The sequence below is a fragment of the Bos javanicus genome, chromosome 10, assembly GCF_032452875.1.
Source record: "Bos javanicus breed banteng chromosome 10, ARS-OSU_banteng_1.0, whole genome shotgun sequence".
Lineage (NCBI taxonomy): Eukaryota > Metazoa > Chordata > Mammalia > Artiodactyla > Bovidae > Bos > Bos javanicus.
This window is the reverse complement of record NC_083877.1, coordinates 42,333,362-42,352,825: the sequence shown is the minus strand read 5'-3', so window position 1 is coordinate 42,352,825 and position 19,464 is coordinate 42,333,362. Positions and strand designations below refer to the sequence as shown.

The 19,464-nt window shown below is 34.8% G+C and overlaps 1 protein-coding gene across 4 annotated transcripts in view; it reads left to right on the top strand.

The window, feature by feature from the left end:
- NEMF (nuclear export mediator factor) overlaps nucleotides 1–19,464 on the top strand; it is a 56,561-nt gene that overhangs the window by 15,993 nt on the left and 21,104 nt on the right. For all 4 annotated transcript variants that reach the window (XR_009738907.1, XM_061429778.1, XM_061429779.1 and 1 more), the window contains exons 6-18: nucleotides 1,075–1,142; nucleotides 2,170–2,256; nucleotides 3,468–3,541; nucleotides 4,395–4,465; nucleotides 4,546–4,621; nucleotides 5,006–5,068; nucleotides 6,961–7,038; nucleotides 7,130–7,338; nucleotides 7,577–7,768; nucleotides 8,204–8,267; nucleotides 11,694–11,782; nucleotides 17,493–17,596; nucleotides 18,958–19,020. Coding sequence is in view for 3 of the 4 variants with exons in the window: in XM_061429778.1 (XP_061285762.1) it covers nucleotides 1,075–1,142; nucleotides 2,170–2,256; nucleotides 3,468–3,541; nucleotides 4,395–4,465; nucleotides 4,546–4,621; nucleotides 5,006–5,068; nucleotides 6,961–7,038; nucleotides 7,130–7,338; nucleotides 7,577–7,768; nucleotides 8,204–8,267; nucleotides 11,694–11,782; nucleotides 17,493–17,596; nucleotides 18,958–19,020 (1,238 nt within the window). In the remaining variant the exon portion in view is untranslated. The remainder of the gene's footprint in view (nucleotides 1–1,074; nucleotides 1,143–2,169; nucleotides 2,257–3,467; nucleotides 3,542–4,394; nucleotides 4,466–4,545; nucleotides 4,622–5,005; nucleotides 5,069–6,960; nucleotides 7,039–7,129; nucleotides 7,339–7,576; nucleotides 7,769–8,203; nucleotides 8,268–11,693; nucleotides 11,783–17,492; nucleotides 17,597–18,957; nucleotides 19,021–19,464) is intronic.

The following is a 19,464-nucleotide window of genomic DNA, read 5'->3' as shown; positions in this document are numbered from 1 at the left end:
TTAGCAAATGTATAAGTTTGTTGTTACATCAGATTTTATAATTTCTTGATGAAGTGAGGGGACTTATTAGCTATTCTTTAAGAAGACAATGGATATCTTGGCAGAGTGCGAAAGGAGATAGAAATTCTGGTTTAGCTAAAAGAAATAGGAATATGGTGAGATAAGGTTCTGACTGTAGCTGTAATCTTCTGACTGGAAGACTTTGCTGACTAAGAGGCTACAACAGTGGTTTTCAAAGTTTAGCGTGCATCAGGATCAACTAGAGGGCTTGGTAAAATACAGACTCCATGCACCATTCCCCCTCTATTTTTTGATTAAGTAGTTCTGGTGTAGGTCCTGGAAATTTACATTTCTAAGAAGTTTGTAGATGAAGTTGATGCTGATTAGGGGGTTGTAATGGCCCACAGCATCCTTGAGTTCTTTCTAAATGCTTAATTAGGTAAAGCCATTTCAGGTGTTAAGGCATATTACCAGGGAGGGATTAATTGGGAGATTGGAATTGACATGTACACACTACTGTGTACAAAATAGATAACTAACAACATGCAGAAAGCACAGGGCATTCTACTCTACTGTGTAGTGATCTATATGGGAAAAGAATCTAAGAGAAAGAGTATCCACTGTGTAGGTATAACTGATTCACTTTACTGTACACCTGAAACTAACATTTTAAATCAACTATACTTCAATACAATTTTTTTAAAAAAGATGGTAACACCAATCTCCACAAACTACGTTTAACTGTTGCATAAAAATGTGTCTTTTCATGTCATATGAGCACACTGATGACAAGCAGTATGACTTAGTTGAAAAAATATTGGGTTTCTTTGGAAAACTTGGTTTCGAGTCCCAGCCTGCTGATCAGGAACCTAGTAACCTTAGATAAATTACTTTTATGACTCCACCCCCCCACCCCCACCTTTTTGTTTTCAACCTATAGAGTAAACTAACTCTTCTTATATTTTAGGATATTTTGAAGATCAGGTAAATAGATGCATGTCAAAGTATTGTGAAGATTTCTGTAAGATCTGTTAAATATAAGATAGTAAGGGGTGTGTTAATTTTGTTTCACAGATTGACTGAAATACTAGCCGGTGCACCCAAGGGTGAACTATTGAAGAGAGTTCTTAACCCATTACTTCGTGAGTAATCCTACATAGAGCAACAAAGTATTTGTAAAATAATAATGGTTTTCAGGAATATATTTAACGCATTCAGATCTAGTTCTAGTAGAAATTTAAATCTAGTAGAAAATTAGAACAACTTGATAAGTGTAGAAAGGAGTTTAAAATGATCTTTAGAGTAAAGAGAGGTTTATTTTCAAAGAAAGAGAAATTTATGGTACTGTATGAACTTTGACCGTTACCTTTTAGGTCTTATTTCACAGCAATATAGTTATATAAACTAATAGTATGTTATCTAGTACTTGATTGCTAGCTGTAGTTTTCTAAGAAATCAGTTGGTATTTTTCAGTGTCATAAGCTTTTTGGTTTAATAACCCACTTAGCTTGGTTGGGTTTTCTTTGTTTTTGCTCTTTGATTTTTATTGGTGAGTCTCAGAGGATTCCAGGATCTGCCTGGTACTGTTGATAACCAGCATAAAGATTTTCCAATAAACTTTTATACTTGAGAAAAAAGTCATCACTTATCCCTGTATTAAGGAATCTGAAAAGGACGTATGAGAAGACAGGTACCATTGATTACTAAAGAAGTTACTCTTCCTCTCCTGTGAAATTAGAATGCATTAAGAAGTTATCTTTAAAACTTTCCATTAGTTAGTATAACATGTGAAAATTTGTAGGTTTGGATTTTTCAATAGAAAAATTTTTATTCTGTTTCTATTCTGTTAATGTGGTATATTACATTAACCAGTTTTTGGATGCTAAACCAACCTTGCATCCCTGGTTTATAATCCTTTTATATGTGGCTAAATTACATTAAATTCTTGTAACTTTTACACCGACTTCCACAGGTTTATTGTCTCAAATTTTTATAAGTAATTTCTAGTAACTCATTTCTGATAACATTTCAAAATAAGTAAACTAATTGTTACTTTTACTGGTTACTGCTATTGAGTAGATGACTTATATTGGGATATACATTAATATTATATTTTGAATGTGAAATTTTATAGGAAAATACTACAAATAATATCCTTTGCTTTTATAGCGTATGGGCCAGCTCTCATTGAGCACTGTCTCATAGAAAATGGATTCCCTGCCAATGTCAAAGTGGATGAAAAATTTGAAAGTAAAGGTATATGTGCATGTTACAAGTTTTGCACATTTTTATTTATTTCATTTTTTTAAACCTATGAAAATTATTTCTGGGAAAGGTAATCAGTGAATGCATAGTTTTAAACTTAAAAAGAATTTGACCTATGAGTATTCTGTCCATATGATATTCCTGACTTTGTACTCTGTGACATTTTATCCCTAGTAACATGCAGTTTAATCTTTTGATCTACCCTATTAACTTTCAATTATGAAATATTCTCCCTCCCTCCCCCTAAATTTTAGAAGGGGTTACTGCACTTGAGACAGTCTCTGGAGGCTTGAAGAAGTTGAATTATTCACCTTCAGACTCAGCACCTGAGGTGTTTCTAGAAGTAGCATTATTTATGCATTTTAACTCTGTAAATGCTGTGCTGTGACTACATAATGAATTAGGCTTTTGTAACTACTTAAATTCACCTTCTAGATTAATTAAACTTAAATTAACTTCCAGATTAGGATAATAAAAAATTATAGGAAATATAAGGAAAATGGAAGATTTGGTCTTTGACAAATTTTTATCTGCAGATTATCATGTAAAATGTAAAAAAAATCATTTTTGCTATTTATGTTTTGGGATTATATATTATTTCTTAAGGTTTACGGATCATTTTTATGCTGTCAAAATTTTTTGTGAGTTTAAAAATACAAACTGAATGTTTGAAATGAATGATTTAGTTTCTGAAATATATGAATTCAGTGCAGTCCAGTTCAAAATGCTAACAGGTGGTATTGCTAATTTTGGTATTACACTTCCTTTTTAAAATCTATATGTGCAATAAAAAGCATATAAAAATGTTCAGGAAAACTCTGGAAAATAATAGTTATTATGATAGAGAATAATCTTTTCATAGATTAAAATGCATTATGAAACTGTAGTAATTAAGTTTTGGGAGAAGGAATACACAGCATAAAGAATTCAGAAACAAGCCCAAATATATGTGAGACTTTAGCATATGAACAGAAGTACCTTTCAGATCATGTGGCGAAAGATGGATTCAATAAAAGCTGTTGGGACAACAACTGACCAAGATATATTCTTATTTAATACATTGATTATAAGCATGAAATAACTAATTTTCTTAAATAACTTTATCATTTCATAAGCACTTTGTATTTTCTGCATAGATATTTAGTAATAGCTAATGGACAGTTGATTGGTACTCATTCTTTCCTTTCTTATTTCCCTATTAGATGTTGAAAAGGTACTTGTTTGTCTACAGAAAGCAGAAGAGTATATGAAAACAACATCCAGCTTCAATGGAAAGGTGCCACATAATACTTGCTATATATTGTTGAGGCTTAGATATTAGAATTTTCACTGAAGGATCAGCATATGTAAATTTTTTGTTGTAATTTGGAAATTTAACACCTATAATATGCTTATTCTAGGGTAGTTTTTTTTTTTTTTTTAATTGCTGTTGGTTTCTGATTTTTGTTCTGTTTCTTAAATCTTCTACAAAGCACTGGGTCAGTATCAGCACTCTCAGAAATTTGAGGAATTTGAAGATATTTCCTCAGGTTGATTTTTAGATAGGAAAGCACATTTTAATTTGCCATCGCTTTCTAAAAATTTACTAACATCTTTTTAATTATTAAATATCTGCTGAATTACCTCATATCTTGTTTTTCTTTCCTATTCCAAGTATAACTTTACTTACAAAAAGGTTTAGGAAAAGTTCTGATTAATTATAGCTAAATCAGTCCAAATGTACCCTTCACCCAGTTATTAAAATGAACTAAAATTTCCTACCAGCAGTGTGAACCAAAGACTTTTTCTGCTGGAAGTAAAGTGCTTTTGGCTCTTTAAAATTGCAGAACATCTGAAAAATGGAAGAAAAAAGCAAAATGCACATGTATAATCCTACTACTTTATCAAATCATTAATATTCATTTTCTTTATTCCCTGATTTTCTCTTGTCCATGTGAATTAGTAGGTTCTAATGATTCTTACTGATCTTTAAAAACATCATTTTGAGAAGTGATACAATCAATAGACAAATCCTACTGATTATTTTTAACTAGAATAATTTTATAAGCTAATAAAGTCAGTATCATTCAAGGAAAGTAAATCTTTGTTAATTATAAATAGAAATTAGTTTTAATGTTGGATTTTTGTAGGGGTATATCATTCAGAAAAGGGAAATAAAACCAAGCCTGGAAGTAGATAAGCCAACTGAAGACATACTCACGTAAGTATGTAGGCATGGGTCTGTTTGCTTTGGGTGTTCATTAATGTTCTTGAATGTGATATAGTAAATATGTTTTACAGGTATGAGGAATTTCATCCTTTCTTGTTTTCTCAACATTCACAATGTCCATATATAGAATTTGAATCATTTGACAAGGTGGGTTTTCTGATTCTGTTTTTTGACCAGTTAGCATGATATGAATTAGATTAATCCAGCTTCCTTTGAGAAATTGAAAATATTTTTGCTCTACAATCACTATTAATCTGGACATTAAAAATCACTGAGGTCACAGATACAGACTGTTGGAAAAGTTTGTTGCCACTTTATTTTAAGATGAAGGACCAAAGATCTGAACTTAATTTGATTCTTGACTGTTTAACTGTATAATACATTTACTGGAAATCTGCTCAAGTTCATCAAGTGGTTTTATGAAACAAAATGGACTCTAAAATTCTGTGTGTGAAAGTTGATGCAGAGACTATATTTTTCGGGGGTTTTTTTCAGCTGGTTGATTGTCTTTTTCTTTTTTTTTTTGATAAGGCCGTAGATGAATTTTATTCCAAGATAGAAGGTCAGAAAATAGATTTAAAAGCTTTACAACAGGTATGGCATTATTAAAAACATTTATATTAAACCTTAAGTGTGGTTTATATAAAACCACACTTTAATATAAATAACATATTTAATATAATTTATTATATTAAATTTATTTAATATAAACTGGACTTAAGTGTGGTTTGCTGGGTAGGTGATGCTCTCATACAGGAATGGGTAGCCTTTTAGAAGTAGTATGAGAATGCCCTGATCTCTTGGGATACTGATAAAGGTCCAGGGGAACCAGTGTTAAACAGACAAAAACCCCACTCATTTGCTCTGTCAGAATATAAGATAACTCTCTAAACCAGAAAATACAGTGACAAGGAGGCTTGTTATTTATTCCCTAGTATGATTTGCTTTATTACAACTACCCAGAGCTTCTCAAACTTTGCTGTAAAAGGAATAGTGTTTCAAGGAGGAGATTTTTAAATGGGCCAAAGGAGTGAAAATGAAGTGAAAGTTGCTCAGTGATTACCAACTCTTTGTGACTCCATGGACTGTAGCCTGCCAGGCTCCTCTGTCCATGGAATTCTCTAGGTAGGAATACTGGAGTGGGTTGCCATGCCCTTCTCCAGGGCATCTTCCCAACCCAAAGATCAAACCCAGGTCTCCCGCATTGCAGGCATATTCTTTACCATCTGAACTACCAGGGAAGCCCTGGGCCAAAGCAGAGGAAAGTTTTTTCAATACATATGTTAAAGTGGGCTTTTGAACTAGACCTTTAATATGCTTTGTGTGCATCATGACTCCACAAGGAAGGTTTAATATGCTGTGTTTTCCCAGCACATCTGACCATGTTTAAGGGGCTTTCACTGCAGAGAAGTTTTAGAAAATGACCACAGTCACTCGAGTTCAAGGAGATTTGATTTTTAAAAATATTCATAGGATCTTAAAATATGTGTGCAAAAACTTTACGTGAATGCCTGTGTCCTCCCTACCCTCAGTTGTTTTTTTAAAAAAATTAGTAAAAATCAGAATTTCAAAGCAGGTGGGTTACCAGTTACATAGTATGATTGCCATATGGTGGAAGCACTTTAGCAAGTAAACATGTTTAAGGGTAACATTGAACCCCATATTTTTATGTGTATCAGAATACACATGGATTATATTAGCATTTGTTGTGCATTCTTTTAATAGTCACCATTCTTACAATTTAAGTATTTTTAATATTATATCCAGCATGCAAATATTCATTAATTGGTGATGCTGTGACTATTGTGAAAAATCAGCTCCCATATCAGTAAGTTGTGTGGAACTTAAAATGTAAGTTCCAGGTGATAAAATGGTACACAGTCATCCCTCACTGCCTGCAGTGGATTGTTCCAGGAGCCTCTGTGGGTACCAAAATCCAAGGATTTTACAAAATGGTACAGTACAATGAATATAGTCGGCCTCCCATATCTGTAGGTTTTGTATCTGCAGAAACTGAGTACGGACTATATTAAAGGTCAGATAACTACCATCAACCTTTGTATAGTAAATTTAGGAAAAAGAATAGATACAAATAAGAGAAATTAAAAGCAGCAATAAAATAAAAAGAAGCTATTTTAGGAACTCATGCTAAGGATGCATTCCCCCAAATTTTACATTTATGTCATAGAATTACATATGTCATTGAATTCTGCCTTGAATAACGCAAGGACATTAGGGACATATCTTAAATATACATTCCTATATAGCGAATGGGAGGTAGATGGTCAGGAGAGGTAATTTTGGAGCATCAACCACTTTGCGGTACGATAGACCTGGGGAGGTGGACTACAGGGAGCTCCAGCTGGCTAGTAGCAACATTGAGGAGGCATAAGTAGGGGTGGGAGAGAGTCTCGGGGGGTAAGAGAGAGAAGGTACAGATGGCAGAAGAAATCTGATTTTTAAAAATTCTGTTTTGTCAACAAAAGGAAAAACAAGCATTGAAGAAATTAGATAATGTGCGAAAGGATCATGAAAACAGATTAGAAGCTCTTCAGCAGGCACAGGTATCATGTTTAGCTTTCTTTCAGATACTTTTTAAAAAATGCGAACCTTAACTGACATTGAAACAAATGTTTTTTTGGCTTATTTCTTAAGGAAATAGACAAACTTAAAGGAGAACTTATAGAAATGAACTTACAAATAGTTGACAGAGCCATTCAGGTTGTTCGAAGTGCTTTAGCCAACCAGATAGATTGGACGGAAATCGGGTTAATTGTGAAAGAAGCCCAGGCTCAAGGAGACCCTGTTGCAAATGCAATCAAAGAATTAAAACTACAAACAAACCATGTAACAATGCTGCTAAGGTAAGTTTGATTCTTAGTTAAGCAGTTAATGTTTATTTTGCTATTTAATTTTTCACTGTATTCATTAAAAATTTATTTGAAAAATTTTCTTTGAAAATACTGGGAAACATTAATTTACATTAAAATAATGCAACTTTTTAAGTACTGTAGACCATTTATAATTTCATTGAGAAAAAAACTGAAAATAAGACAGTGATGTCATTGACGTTAGTGAAATACTATTGAATATTTTTAATAGAAATCCATACTTGTTATCAGAGGAGGAAGATGACGATGTTGATGGTGACATCAGTACTGAGAAAAATGAACCTGAACCACCAAAAGGAAAAAAAAAAAAGCAAAAGAATAAGCAACTGCAGAAGCCTCAGAAAAACAGGCCATTGCTTGTTGATGTTGATCTCAGCTTGTCAGCATATGCCAATGCCAAAAAGTAAGTCACAAATTTAAGTATGAATTAAATTTATTTTTTGGCTGTGTTGTAAGGCATGCGAAACTTCAGTTCCCTGACCATCAGGGATCAAACCTGTGTCCCCTGCAGTGAAAACATGGATTCCTAACCACTGGACTGCCAGGGAATTCCCATAAGTATAAGTTTTAGGTACAATATTATCTGCAGTAAATCTGTTAGGATATTAAGGATAAGTATTATTTTGACTATATATACTTTGGGGAAAAATACTTTTCAGAAAACATTTTAAAAACTTGTGCATTATTTAACTTTTTCATATACAACATACAAAACAAAGTTAACATAATGTGCAAAACTTGTTCTTAATTGTTTGAGAGTCTGTAAAATTATGAATAATGTAAATGGAAAACTCAAGTGTAAAGATTTTATTTAAAATTAAGAGATCTATTTTTCTAGGTATTATGATCACAAGAGATATGCTGCTAAGAAAACGCAGAAGACTGTTGAAGCTGCTGAGAAGGTACTTAATATGTCTTAGGGTAAACGTTCATTGTTTTTCTCTGCCTTATTAATTTAATGGACTTAATTATTTCTTGGCAATCTCAAAGATGACAGGATGATCTCTGTCAAATCCCTTATGACTATACAGTGGAAGTGAGAAATAGATTTAAGGGACTAGATCTGATAGACAGAGTGCCTGATGAACTATGGATGGAGGTTTGTGACATTGTACAGGAGATAGGGAGCAAGACCATCCCCAAGAAAAAGAAATGCAAAAAAGGAAAATGGCTGTCTGAGGAGGACTTACAAATAACTGTAAAAAGAAGAGAGGCAAAAGATACACCCATCTGAATGCAGAGTTCCAAAGAATAGCAAGGAGAGAGAAAAAAGCCTGCCTCAGCGATCAATGCAAAGAAATAGAGGAAAACAATAGAATGGGAAAGACTAGAGATCTCTTCAAGAAAATTAAGAGATACCAAGGGAACATTTCATGCAAAGATGGGCTCAATAAAGGACAGAAATGGTATGGACCTAACAGAAGCAGAAGATATTAAGAAGAGGTGGCAAGAATACACAGAACTATACAAAAAGATCTTCAGGACCCAGATAATCACGAAGGTGTGATCACTCACACTCACGAAGAGCTGGACATCCTGGAATGTGAAGTCAGGTGGGCCTTAGGAAGCATCACTATGAACAAAGCTAGGGGAGGTGATGGAATTCCAGTTGAGCTATGTCAAATCCTAACAGATGATGCTGTGAAAGTACTGCACTCAATGTGTCAGCAAATCTGGAAAACTCAGCAGTGGCCACAGGACTGGAAAAAGTCAGTTTTCGTTCCAATCCCAATGCCAAAGAATGCTCAAACTACTGCACAATTGCACTCATCTCACATGCTAGTAAAGTAATGCTTAAAATTCTCCAAGCCAGGCTTTAACAGTACGTGAACCGTGAACTTCCAGATGTTCAAGCTGGTTTTAGAAAAGGCAGAGGAACCAGAGATCAAATTGCCAACATCTGCTGGATCATTGAAAAAGCAAGAGAGTTCCAGAAAAACATCTATTTCTGCTTTATTGACTATGCCAAAGCTTTTGACTGTGTGGATCACAACAAACTGTGGAAAATTCTGAAAGAGATGGGAATACCAGACCACCTGACCTGCCTCTTGAGAAACCTGTATGCAGGTCAGGAAGCAACAGTTAGAACTGGACATGGAACAACAGAGTGGTTCCAAATAGGAAAAGGAGTACGTCAAGGCTGTATATTGTCACCCTGCTTATTTAACTTATCTACAAAATACATCATGAGAAACGCTGGGTGGAAGAAGCACAAGCTGGAATCAAGATTGCCGGGAGAAATATCAATAACCTCAGATACGCAGATGATAGACACCACCCTTATGGCAGAAAGTGAAGAACTAAAGAGCCTCTTGAAGAATGTGAAAGAGAGTGAAAAAGTTGGCTTAAAGCTCAACATTCAGAAAAACTAAGATCATGGCATCCAGTCCCATCACTTCATGGGAAATAGGTGGGGAAACAGTGGAAACAGTGGCTGACTTTATTTTTCTGGGCTCCAAAATCACTGCAGATGGAGATTGCAGCCATGAAATTAAAAGATGCTTGCTCCTTGGAACGAAAGTTATGGCCAACCTAGACAGCATATTAAAAAGCAGAGACATGACTTTGCCAACAAAGGTCCGTCTAGTCAAGGCTATGGTTTTTCCTGTGGTCATGTATGGATGTGAGAGTTGGACTTTGAAGAAAGCTGAGTGCTGAAGAATTGATGCTTTTGAACTGTGGTGCTGGAGAAGACTCTTGAGAGTCCCTTGGACTGCAAGGAGATCCAACCAGTCCATTCTGAAGGAGATCAGCCCTGGGATTTCTTTGGAAGGAATGATGCTGAAGCTGAAACTCCAGTACTTTGGCCACCTCATGTGAAGAGTTGACTCCTTGGAAAAGACTCTGATGCTGGGAGGGATTGGGGGCAGGAGGAGAAGGGGACGACAGAGGATGAGATGGCTGGATGGCATCACTGACTCGATGGATGTGAGTCTGAGTGAACTCTGGGAGTTGGTGATGGACAGGGAGACCTGGCCTGCTGTGATTCATGTGATTCATGGGGTCGGGAAGAGTCGGACACGACTGAGCGACTGAACTGAACTGAACTGAAAGCCCTTCTGGCCCATCAGGTCCTACACGATCTACTTCCCTTTGATCACATCACCTATCCTGTTACAACGGGGCTTCCCTGGTGGCTCAGTCAGTGAAGACTCCACATGCAGTGCTCGAGACTGGAGTTTGATCCCTGGTTGGAAAGATCCCCTGGAGAAAGAAATGGCAACACACTTCAGTATTCTCACCTGTAGAATCGCACAGACAAAAGAGCCTCGTGGACTGTAGTCCATGGGGTCACAAGAGTTGGACATGATTTGGTAACTACAGCACACAGTTACATACTCTTTCCAACTACAGTGGGATCTTAAGCTGTTCCTACAACAGTGGCCCATACTACTTTCTCAGGGCCTTTGCATTTGCTACTCTTTGTGCCAAGAACGTTCTTCCCTCAGATTTTTCGTGGTTGGATCCCCCTCTTCATTCATATGTCTGCTTAAATAAGCCTTTATCAGAAAGGCCTTTTTGGACCACTCTCAGTAAAAATACAACTGCCCTCAATTTCTCTTTGCTCTTTGTTTTTCTTGTTTAAAAACATACACCCCAACATATGATTATCTGTCTTCTCTCTAGAATATGGATTGCATGAACATGGAATCTTTATCTGTTTTACTCATTGCTGTGTCCCAGTCCTTAGAATATTGCCTGGAACCTAGTCACACTAAAATCTGTTAAACGAATGGCCTTCATGACTTAGTTCTATCTTCCTCTCCAAGCTCATTTTTTGACACTTTACCCTGTGATTATACTTGCTGATCAAGCTGCCCTTTTCCTTATCTTTTTATTCTTTGCGTTGGTAATTCCATTAATCCTTCAGGCTTTAGCCTAAGTGCCATTTCCTCAGAAATACCTTTGACCATAATCAATTATAAATCTAGATTCCCTTGTTATACTCTTGTAGCATCCTTGTAGCATTTACCATGTTTATTTGAATAATTACGTATTTATATATCTCTTCTCCTAGACACCAGTGACTTATTAATTGTTGTGTCTCTGACATCTAGCCCCAAACCTCCTGTATGGTTGCACTGATTATCTGGCAAACAAATGAACTGTTTGACCCCCCCCCCCTTTTTTTTGTTGGTCTTGAGCAGATATTTGTTTAAAATCATTTTAATAGTTTTTTTCATTACTTTCATGTGCATGTTGTGTGTATTAATATATAGATTGTGTCATTTTGTGACATTTAAACTATTTCTTGCCCTATCATTTACTTGGTATTATTTAAATAAAATTTTCAGCAAATTACTTAAAAACTCTTTTCTTATAAATAGGCATTCAAATCAGCAGAAAAGAAAACAAAGCAAACCTTAAAAGAAGTCCAAACAGTTACCTCGATTCAAAAAGCAAGAAAAGTATATTGGTAAGTGTTTGTTTTTAAAATATATTTTGTTTTTATCAAACTTCTACATGCACATTGTTTAGAAAATCAAGCAGTTCTACAAAGCTTGTTAAAAACCACTAACCCCGCAAACTTTTGTAGCTAGCCGTCTGAGTTGTGGCATGTGGGCTCCCGAGAGGGCAGGCTCTAATAGTGTGGCATATGGCCTCTCGAGTTGTCGCCCGTGGACTTAGTTGCTCTGTGGCATGTGGGATCTTAGTTCCCTGACCAGGGATTAAACCATGTCACCTACATTGCAAGGTGGATTCTTTACCGCTGGACCACCAGGGATGTCTCTGCCTGCTCCTATTGCCTCCTCTCCCAAGGAAACTTTTAGTTCTCTTAGCTGATTCTTTTGCTATGTACTTCCATTTCTCTTAGTAATATATTGCTGCCTAATTTTTCTGCTTTACACTCTATTAATAACTTCCCATTACGGAAAGATGATTTTATTCTTTTCATTTGTGTTCCATTACATACACACACATCACCTAGCTTCTCAATATAGTTACAGCATAATTTTGTCAAGATTGATATTTTGCATTAAGAGTATTATGGGTATTTAAATTGTAGTCACAGGTGGAGCATACAGTATTCTGCTTTCTTTTCCTTTCCTGCTCAGCATTTTATCTTCCCTGAAGTTAATAATTGTCTTGTTTCATTTACTTTCTTTTTCTTTTGTTCTTATTAGTAATCATGTTCAAATTCTCTTCCAAGTATGTTCAAACAATTGGAATCTTATCAGTATCATCTCCTTGCAGAAGTCTTCACTGGAGCTTTTTGATCTACTTTGTTCTAGATGGTTTCTCTAAGCATTTAAAATTCTCCTTTTATTATTATTCTGCAAGTTCTCTTTAACCTCTCTCTCCTGAATCTCAAACTTCCATTTTCTTTTTTGATGGACTGTGTGGTCTGGAAACTTCATGAAAACGGGTATGTAAGAGGTAAAGTTTTGAGGTCTCTAATGTATTATAAAATTATTTTACTCTTAACAGTTTGGACGGGTAAAATTCTGATTTGAAAATGTTTTCCTCAGAGTTTTGAAAAGGCATTTTCCATTGTATTAACTTCCAGATTTGATCTTGAAGTTTGATGTCATTTGACAGTTGAATTTTAATAGGAAACTTGTTTTTGCCTTTCTGTAAGCTTCTGGATCTTTTTTTTTTCCCTCTTAATTTTCCACAATTTCACAAGAATATAGGTTGGTAAGGATGTTTTTATCCTTATGATGGATAATTTGTGAGCCTTTTTTGTTTGGAAACTGAGAAATTTTCTTGAACTGTTTCTTAGAAAATCGCCTGCCCTCTGTTTGTTTTTTGTTTTGTGTTCTTTTTCTTTCTAAAAGTCTTATTTTGTACATATGGGACCCCCTCACCAGTTCTCCAGTTTCACGGCATTTTTTTTTCCATCTCTCTCTTTTTGTTCTGTATTCTGAGATTTTTTTTAACTTTATCTTCAATCCTTCCATTGAATTTTTGATCTTCTATTTCTTCCTATCATGTTTAAATTTTGAGCTATTTTGGTTATTTCAATGTTACTTAAAAAACTTACTGTTTTTTTAACAGTATATTTCTTTATAACTGAGAATAGTTTTGCTATATTACATTTTATTTAGTACTCTTTTCTTAATAGGTCTGTCTTCTCCAAGTTTCTTTTTTCTATTTTTTGGTTTTGTCTCCAGTGTTCATTTGTGTTAATGTCTGGTGATCCTTGACTGTCTGCTCATGTTTTCTAGTAGAACTGTAAAATGCTGATTGGAAGTTCTTTGTGGTTTGTTGGACTTGTAAAATAATATGTGTGGTCTGTTTTCTGTGCAACTCTTAATTTCTTTTTGCCTCTTCAGCTGGTCTCATTTCCTAGAAAAGCTTCTTTTGCTTATGCTTGTAAAGTGAAGACTTGGCTGTCTCTGTTTTAGGAGCCCCATGGAAATAATAAGCCAAAGAGTCTTAGTATTCAGTATTTCATACATTTACTTAATTGCCCTATTTTTACATATTAATGTATGTAATCTGTGATTTATTTCCCCTAGTCCAGTGATCCTCTTTGTACCCTTTTTATAGATTTAATTTCTGGCATTTCTGTTAGGGGTAGTTACCACCATGTTCAAAGCTGGAAAGATCTAGGGAAGTTGTTACTTCTTAATCAGATTTTTAGCCAGCCTTTCTGTTTTAAACTTCATCTTAGCCTATTTCTAGCAGTACCTTGTGCTTTTTATGGGTCACACAAGTGTAAGTTGATTTGTTTCTTGACTTTTTGCACCATCATCTTAGGATTCAACTTCTTGAGTTAGCTCACTTGTCCATTTATTTTCCGCCTTTCAAAATTTTTTTGCTTTTTTCTTTTCTCTCTAACATCTCTTGAATATCATTGACCTGTAATTTTCATTTCTCATAATGCTTTTGTTAGCTATTGATGCAAGATTATATTATCTCATAAAACAACTGAGAAGTGTTCCTTTGTCAGCTGTCCTTGATGGAAGTCATCTGAGATTTTCTTTATGGGAAAGTTTTTCATTACAGATTCAAATTCTTTAGTAAATAATAGGACCACTCTGATTTTCTAGTTTTGGTTAGCAGTGCTTTTCTAAGATGTTGTCTATTTTGTCCAAAGTTTGAAATTTATTCGCAAAAAGTTTATAATATCCAACTTAACTTTCTTTTCTTTTTTTTGGCTGTACCATGTGGCATGTGGGATCTTAGTTCTCTGGCCAGGGATCAAACCTGTGCCCCCTCTAGTGGCAGCGTGGAGTTTTAACCACTAGTTCATCAGGGGAGTCCTTCCACTTAACATCCCTAGAATCTTTAATTACTTCTCTGTTTTCATTCAAGAATTATTTGTGTCTTCTCTTTTTCTTAATTAATCTGACCAGAGGATTTTCAGTAGTATTAGGATCCTCAAAAAACTAGTTTTTAACTATTGATCTCCATATTGTGTATGTGCTATTTTAATAATTATTTTCATCTTTGTGCTTTTCTTTGGGTTTTTTTTTTTGCATTTCCCTTTCTGATTTCTGGAAACAGAAGCTTAGTTCATTGATTTTTTTCCCCCCCTCCCTCAGCTTCTTTTCTAATAAATTTAAGCAATAAATTTATATCAGCATGGCTTTATCTGCATCTAAAGCATTTTGTTGTTTAATATTTTCATTATCTTTCATGTCAAGATATATTCTCATTTCCAGTGTGATTTCTCCACCCGTGCATTATTTAGAAGTATATGTCTTACTTTCTGAACATATTGAGAGGGGGATTGGTTATATTTTTGTTACTGATTTTTAGCTTAATTTGTATAATAGAGATGATATTCTATATCTCAGATATTTGATGTTCATTGAAACTTTCTTTCTGATCCAGTCTATTTATAGACAGCTTTATTTATAAATGTTTCATGTATAATTGAAAAGAATGTCTTTTTTATTGAGTACATTTCTTTAAATATCAAGTCAGGTTTATTAATCATGTTCAAATTTTTGGCACCTTTGATTCTTTTTAATGATTGTTTTTCTAATTACTGAGAGAGATGTGTTGAATATCATACAATTATGGATTGTCGCTCCTTTTGCATTTTTGTTTCACATATGTTAAGGCTAAATAGTTAGGTGCTACCAATATAGAACTGTTTTTATCTTTTCAGTGAATTGAGCCTTTTATTAATTTTAATGAAATGTCCTTTTAACTTACATCTATTTTATATGCGAGATGTTCAGACTGTTTCAACTGGTTGTGGTTAGTGTTTGCATGGTATTATCTTTTGCCATCATTGTATTTCAACATTTTTATATCCTTATGTTTTAAAGGATATATATATATCGTTTTTTCCCCAGTCTGACAGTCTTTGCATTTTACCTGGAAAAATGACTGTGTGTGTGTTAGTCACTCAGTCGTGTCCAACTCTTTGTGACCACATGGACTGTAGCCCACCAGGCTCTTCTGTCCATGAATTCTACAGGCAAGAATACTGGAGTGGATTGCCATTCCTTTCTCCAGGGGACCTTCCCAACCTGGGGCTCGAACCCAGGTCTTTCTCATTGAAGGCAGATTCTCGACCATCTGAGCCACCAGGGAAGCTCCAAGAGAATTGACTATGTTTATATTTAATACAGTTTCTGATATATTTTGGTTTAAATCTACTGTCTTACTGTTTGCTTTCTATGTGTCCCATTCTATGTTCTTTTTTGTCTTCCTTGTTGCTTTCTTTTGATTAGTTGACTTTTTTTTTGGCCTGTTAGTTATGCATTCCTTTGTTAGGATGATTACAAAATACATCCTTAATTTACCTTTCTCATTCTTTTTGTCCTTATTGGGTATATGTCCTTTTACAAACCTTTTTATCATCAATAGGGAAGTGGTTAAATCCATAGTACATCCATTCAGCAATGAGGAAAATATATTTTTAAGTAAAAAGAGAAAAAAAGATGCAGAACAGTGTGTTGTGTCTAAAAAAAGAAAAGGATATAGTCTTAAATTTTGAACCATGTATATGTATTACTTAATAAAAAATCATTTTAGAAAATAAGAGTAGAATCCTTCTGCTGTTATATTTGATATAAGAGAGTTTCGTTTAATGCCTGTGCTCAACCTGTCGTCTTTTTTTTTAATATTTATTTATTTGGCTATGCCAAGTCCCTTAGTTGCAGCATAAGGGGTCTAGTTCCTTGACCAGGGATCAAACCCAGTCCCCCTGCATTGGGAGTACAGAGTTTTAGCCACTGGACCACCAGGGAAGTCTCCAATCTATCATATTTAGCTAGAAATTTTAAAATTGTAGGTTAAATCATAATAAGATTATCTTACTAGTCATATGTAGCATAGAAATATTTATGTTCATCTAATTTTCTAAATATCATACAAATATACACTCTTCACTTTAAAACAAACAAACAAACCTTGTTTTGTATTGGGGTATGTAGCCGGTTGACAGTATTGTGGGAGTTTCAGGTGAATAGCGAAAGGGCTCAGCCATACATATGCATGTATCCGTTCTCCCCCAATCCCGCCTCCCATCCAGGCTGGCATGTAACATTGAGCTGAGTTCCATGTGCTACACAGTAGGTCTTTGTTGGTTATCCATTTTAAATATAACAGTTATACTCTTTTTATCAGTGGTAGTATGTATTAACCATGAAAACCCAAGTTAATTTGCTTCTTCAGAAAAGTAATTTTATACTTCTGATGACAATTTTTGCTTTTACGTATTTTAAGTGTGAAGAATGTCATATATGTAAACATTAAGTTGATTAATTGAGGACAAAGAATGTCATATATGTAAACATTGAGTTGATTGAGGACAGAATGGGAAAACAATTTTTCTTTCTTACCTGCAGTCCCAAAGAATATCCAGTGCCCCACTGAAAGAGAGCTAAACCTAGGGACCAGGTGACATTTTATGTTTTTTGTAATTCGTTATAACAACTTCAATCTAAGACTGTCTATATGGGAAGGAGATAAAGAGAGAACATTTTTTAAACATAATATTAAATTGCTTTCTACTAAGACTGTCTTAAGAATATCCTAAGGCAATTTATTACAAGTTTTCAGTAAAATTCAGCTTGATATCTTAAAAGAAATTAAGCTATCAAGTTGTCTTAACCTACACGTAGGAGAGCCTTCTGGTTCATTTTGTTGATTAAAAGGATCTGAATTCAGGCAACTATGAAGGGGAAAAAATGTTAACTTTTTTCTTTAAAATTTGGTAGGTTTGAGAAATTCCTCTGGTTCATTAGCTCAGAGAACTATCTGATTATTGGTGGACGAGATCAGCAACAGAATGAAATAATTGTGAAAAGATACTTGACACCAGGTAAGTAAGATTAAAATTCTAAAGAATTTTCTCTTAAGTAATTGGATTGGTTATCTCAATAGTAGGTGTACATTTTCATCTTGTACTCCTTTGTTTGACAGATTTAATTGGTAGAGTTTCATGTTTTATGGTTGAATATGTGCTTTGATACTTAATTCTCATTTTAAGTGAATATTCCTAAAGGATTAATGCTGAGCTAATCTGTAGTATTAGATTTCTGATTTTCTGCTACATTAAAAAAATAGCTTTTAATTCTCCAAAGTGGCTGGACATCAAATTTTTTAAAGCTTAATTTTTAAATCCTGAAGTTTGTAAACATTTTACGCATTTAGAAACAGGGCTTCACCCCTGTGTTGTAAGGCCTCTCATTTGTTTTTGTTTGCTGATAACCATCACTTCACTGTGGCTGAACCCTCAGTATGGGTATCAGAAATCAATAATCAATATCAGAGCTAATCTTATGTCCTTTGAGGATCCAGAGGCAGGAAAGCAAACAGAGTTCAGGTTACATGGTGCCCAGGACTTGCTCTCTGTCTTCTCTAACTTTTTTCAGTGTGAGCTGAGCCTTTCATGGAACTGTATGGGCTTTGCTCTTCTTTGAGTTTCAAATCTCAGATGAACTATCCATGGCAAACAGTGGCTGCTCATTTTTTCTGTTAGAAACCAGGCACTTTACTTTTCCCTAGTTGACCATCATCTATGCATTCATCTATTTCCTCATTTATTCATTTGTCATCACACATTTCAGAATAAAACCAGAAGTCCTTATTGTGGCTTACAAGGTTCCTGGCTTCTTCTCTAGTCTCATTTCTTACTTATCTTCAGTCTGGCTTCATGATTGTTTGTCACATTTGTCAACCATCTGTGGTCCTCAGGACCTTTGTTTGCATTTGCTAGGATGACTCATTCATCACCAGGTGTCTCTCACCAATCAGCAGGCTAGCCTGGGCTCGCTTATATGGTAACTCAGCAAATTTCTGAGAGGAAAAAGAGGAAGCATACAAGGCCTGTCTAGGCCTAGACTGGGAACTGGCATTTGGTCATGTCTGCCACATTCTCTTCGTCAAGGGGTAGACCCATATTTGAGTGACAGGGAAGTGGACTCCACCTCTTGATGCAGCTTCAGGCTCATAGAGCAGAGAGGTGTGGATAGAGAGAGAGAGAAGAACTATGACTTTTATCTGCCTTATTAGCATGGCTTTCCTCTGAGGAGGCCTATGAGAAATCCTCCCACGGTGGGAGACGGTCTTTTCTTTATTTACTTTCTTATACTTTTTAGGTTTTGAACCCTTTAAACAATAAATAAACAATTTCAACTTAAACAGAAATAAGACTTACAGTAGTATTTATTTGCTTTAAAGGGGACATTTATGTCCATGCTGACCTTCATGGAGCAACTAGCTGTGTAATTAAGAATCCAACAGGTAATGTAATTCATTCTGTTACTCAGAACTTTAATTCTTTTGTTTAAACTACTTTTAATGTAAGAGAAAAAACACTAAGAGATAATGGACACTTTATAATGATGTTTCAGTCCATCAATAAGATATAGAGTAGAAATAAAACAGAAAGACTGTAGAGAAAATCAATAAAACCAAAGTTCTTTGAAAGGATCAATAAAATTGATAAACCTTTAACTATACTAAAAAAATAAGATTCAAATTCCTAAAATCTATAGGACTTTTAAAGAAGACTGAACATCAATCCTTCATAAACTCTTCCAAAAGACAGAAGAGGCAGGAACTTTCTAACTCATTCTATGGGACTAGTATTACCCTAATAAAACCAGACAAAGACATCACAGCGAAGGAAACCACTGACCAATATCATTTATGAATAGAGACACAAAAATCCTCAACAGACTATTA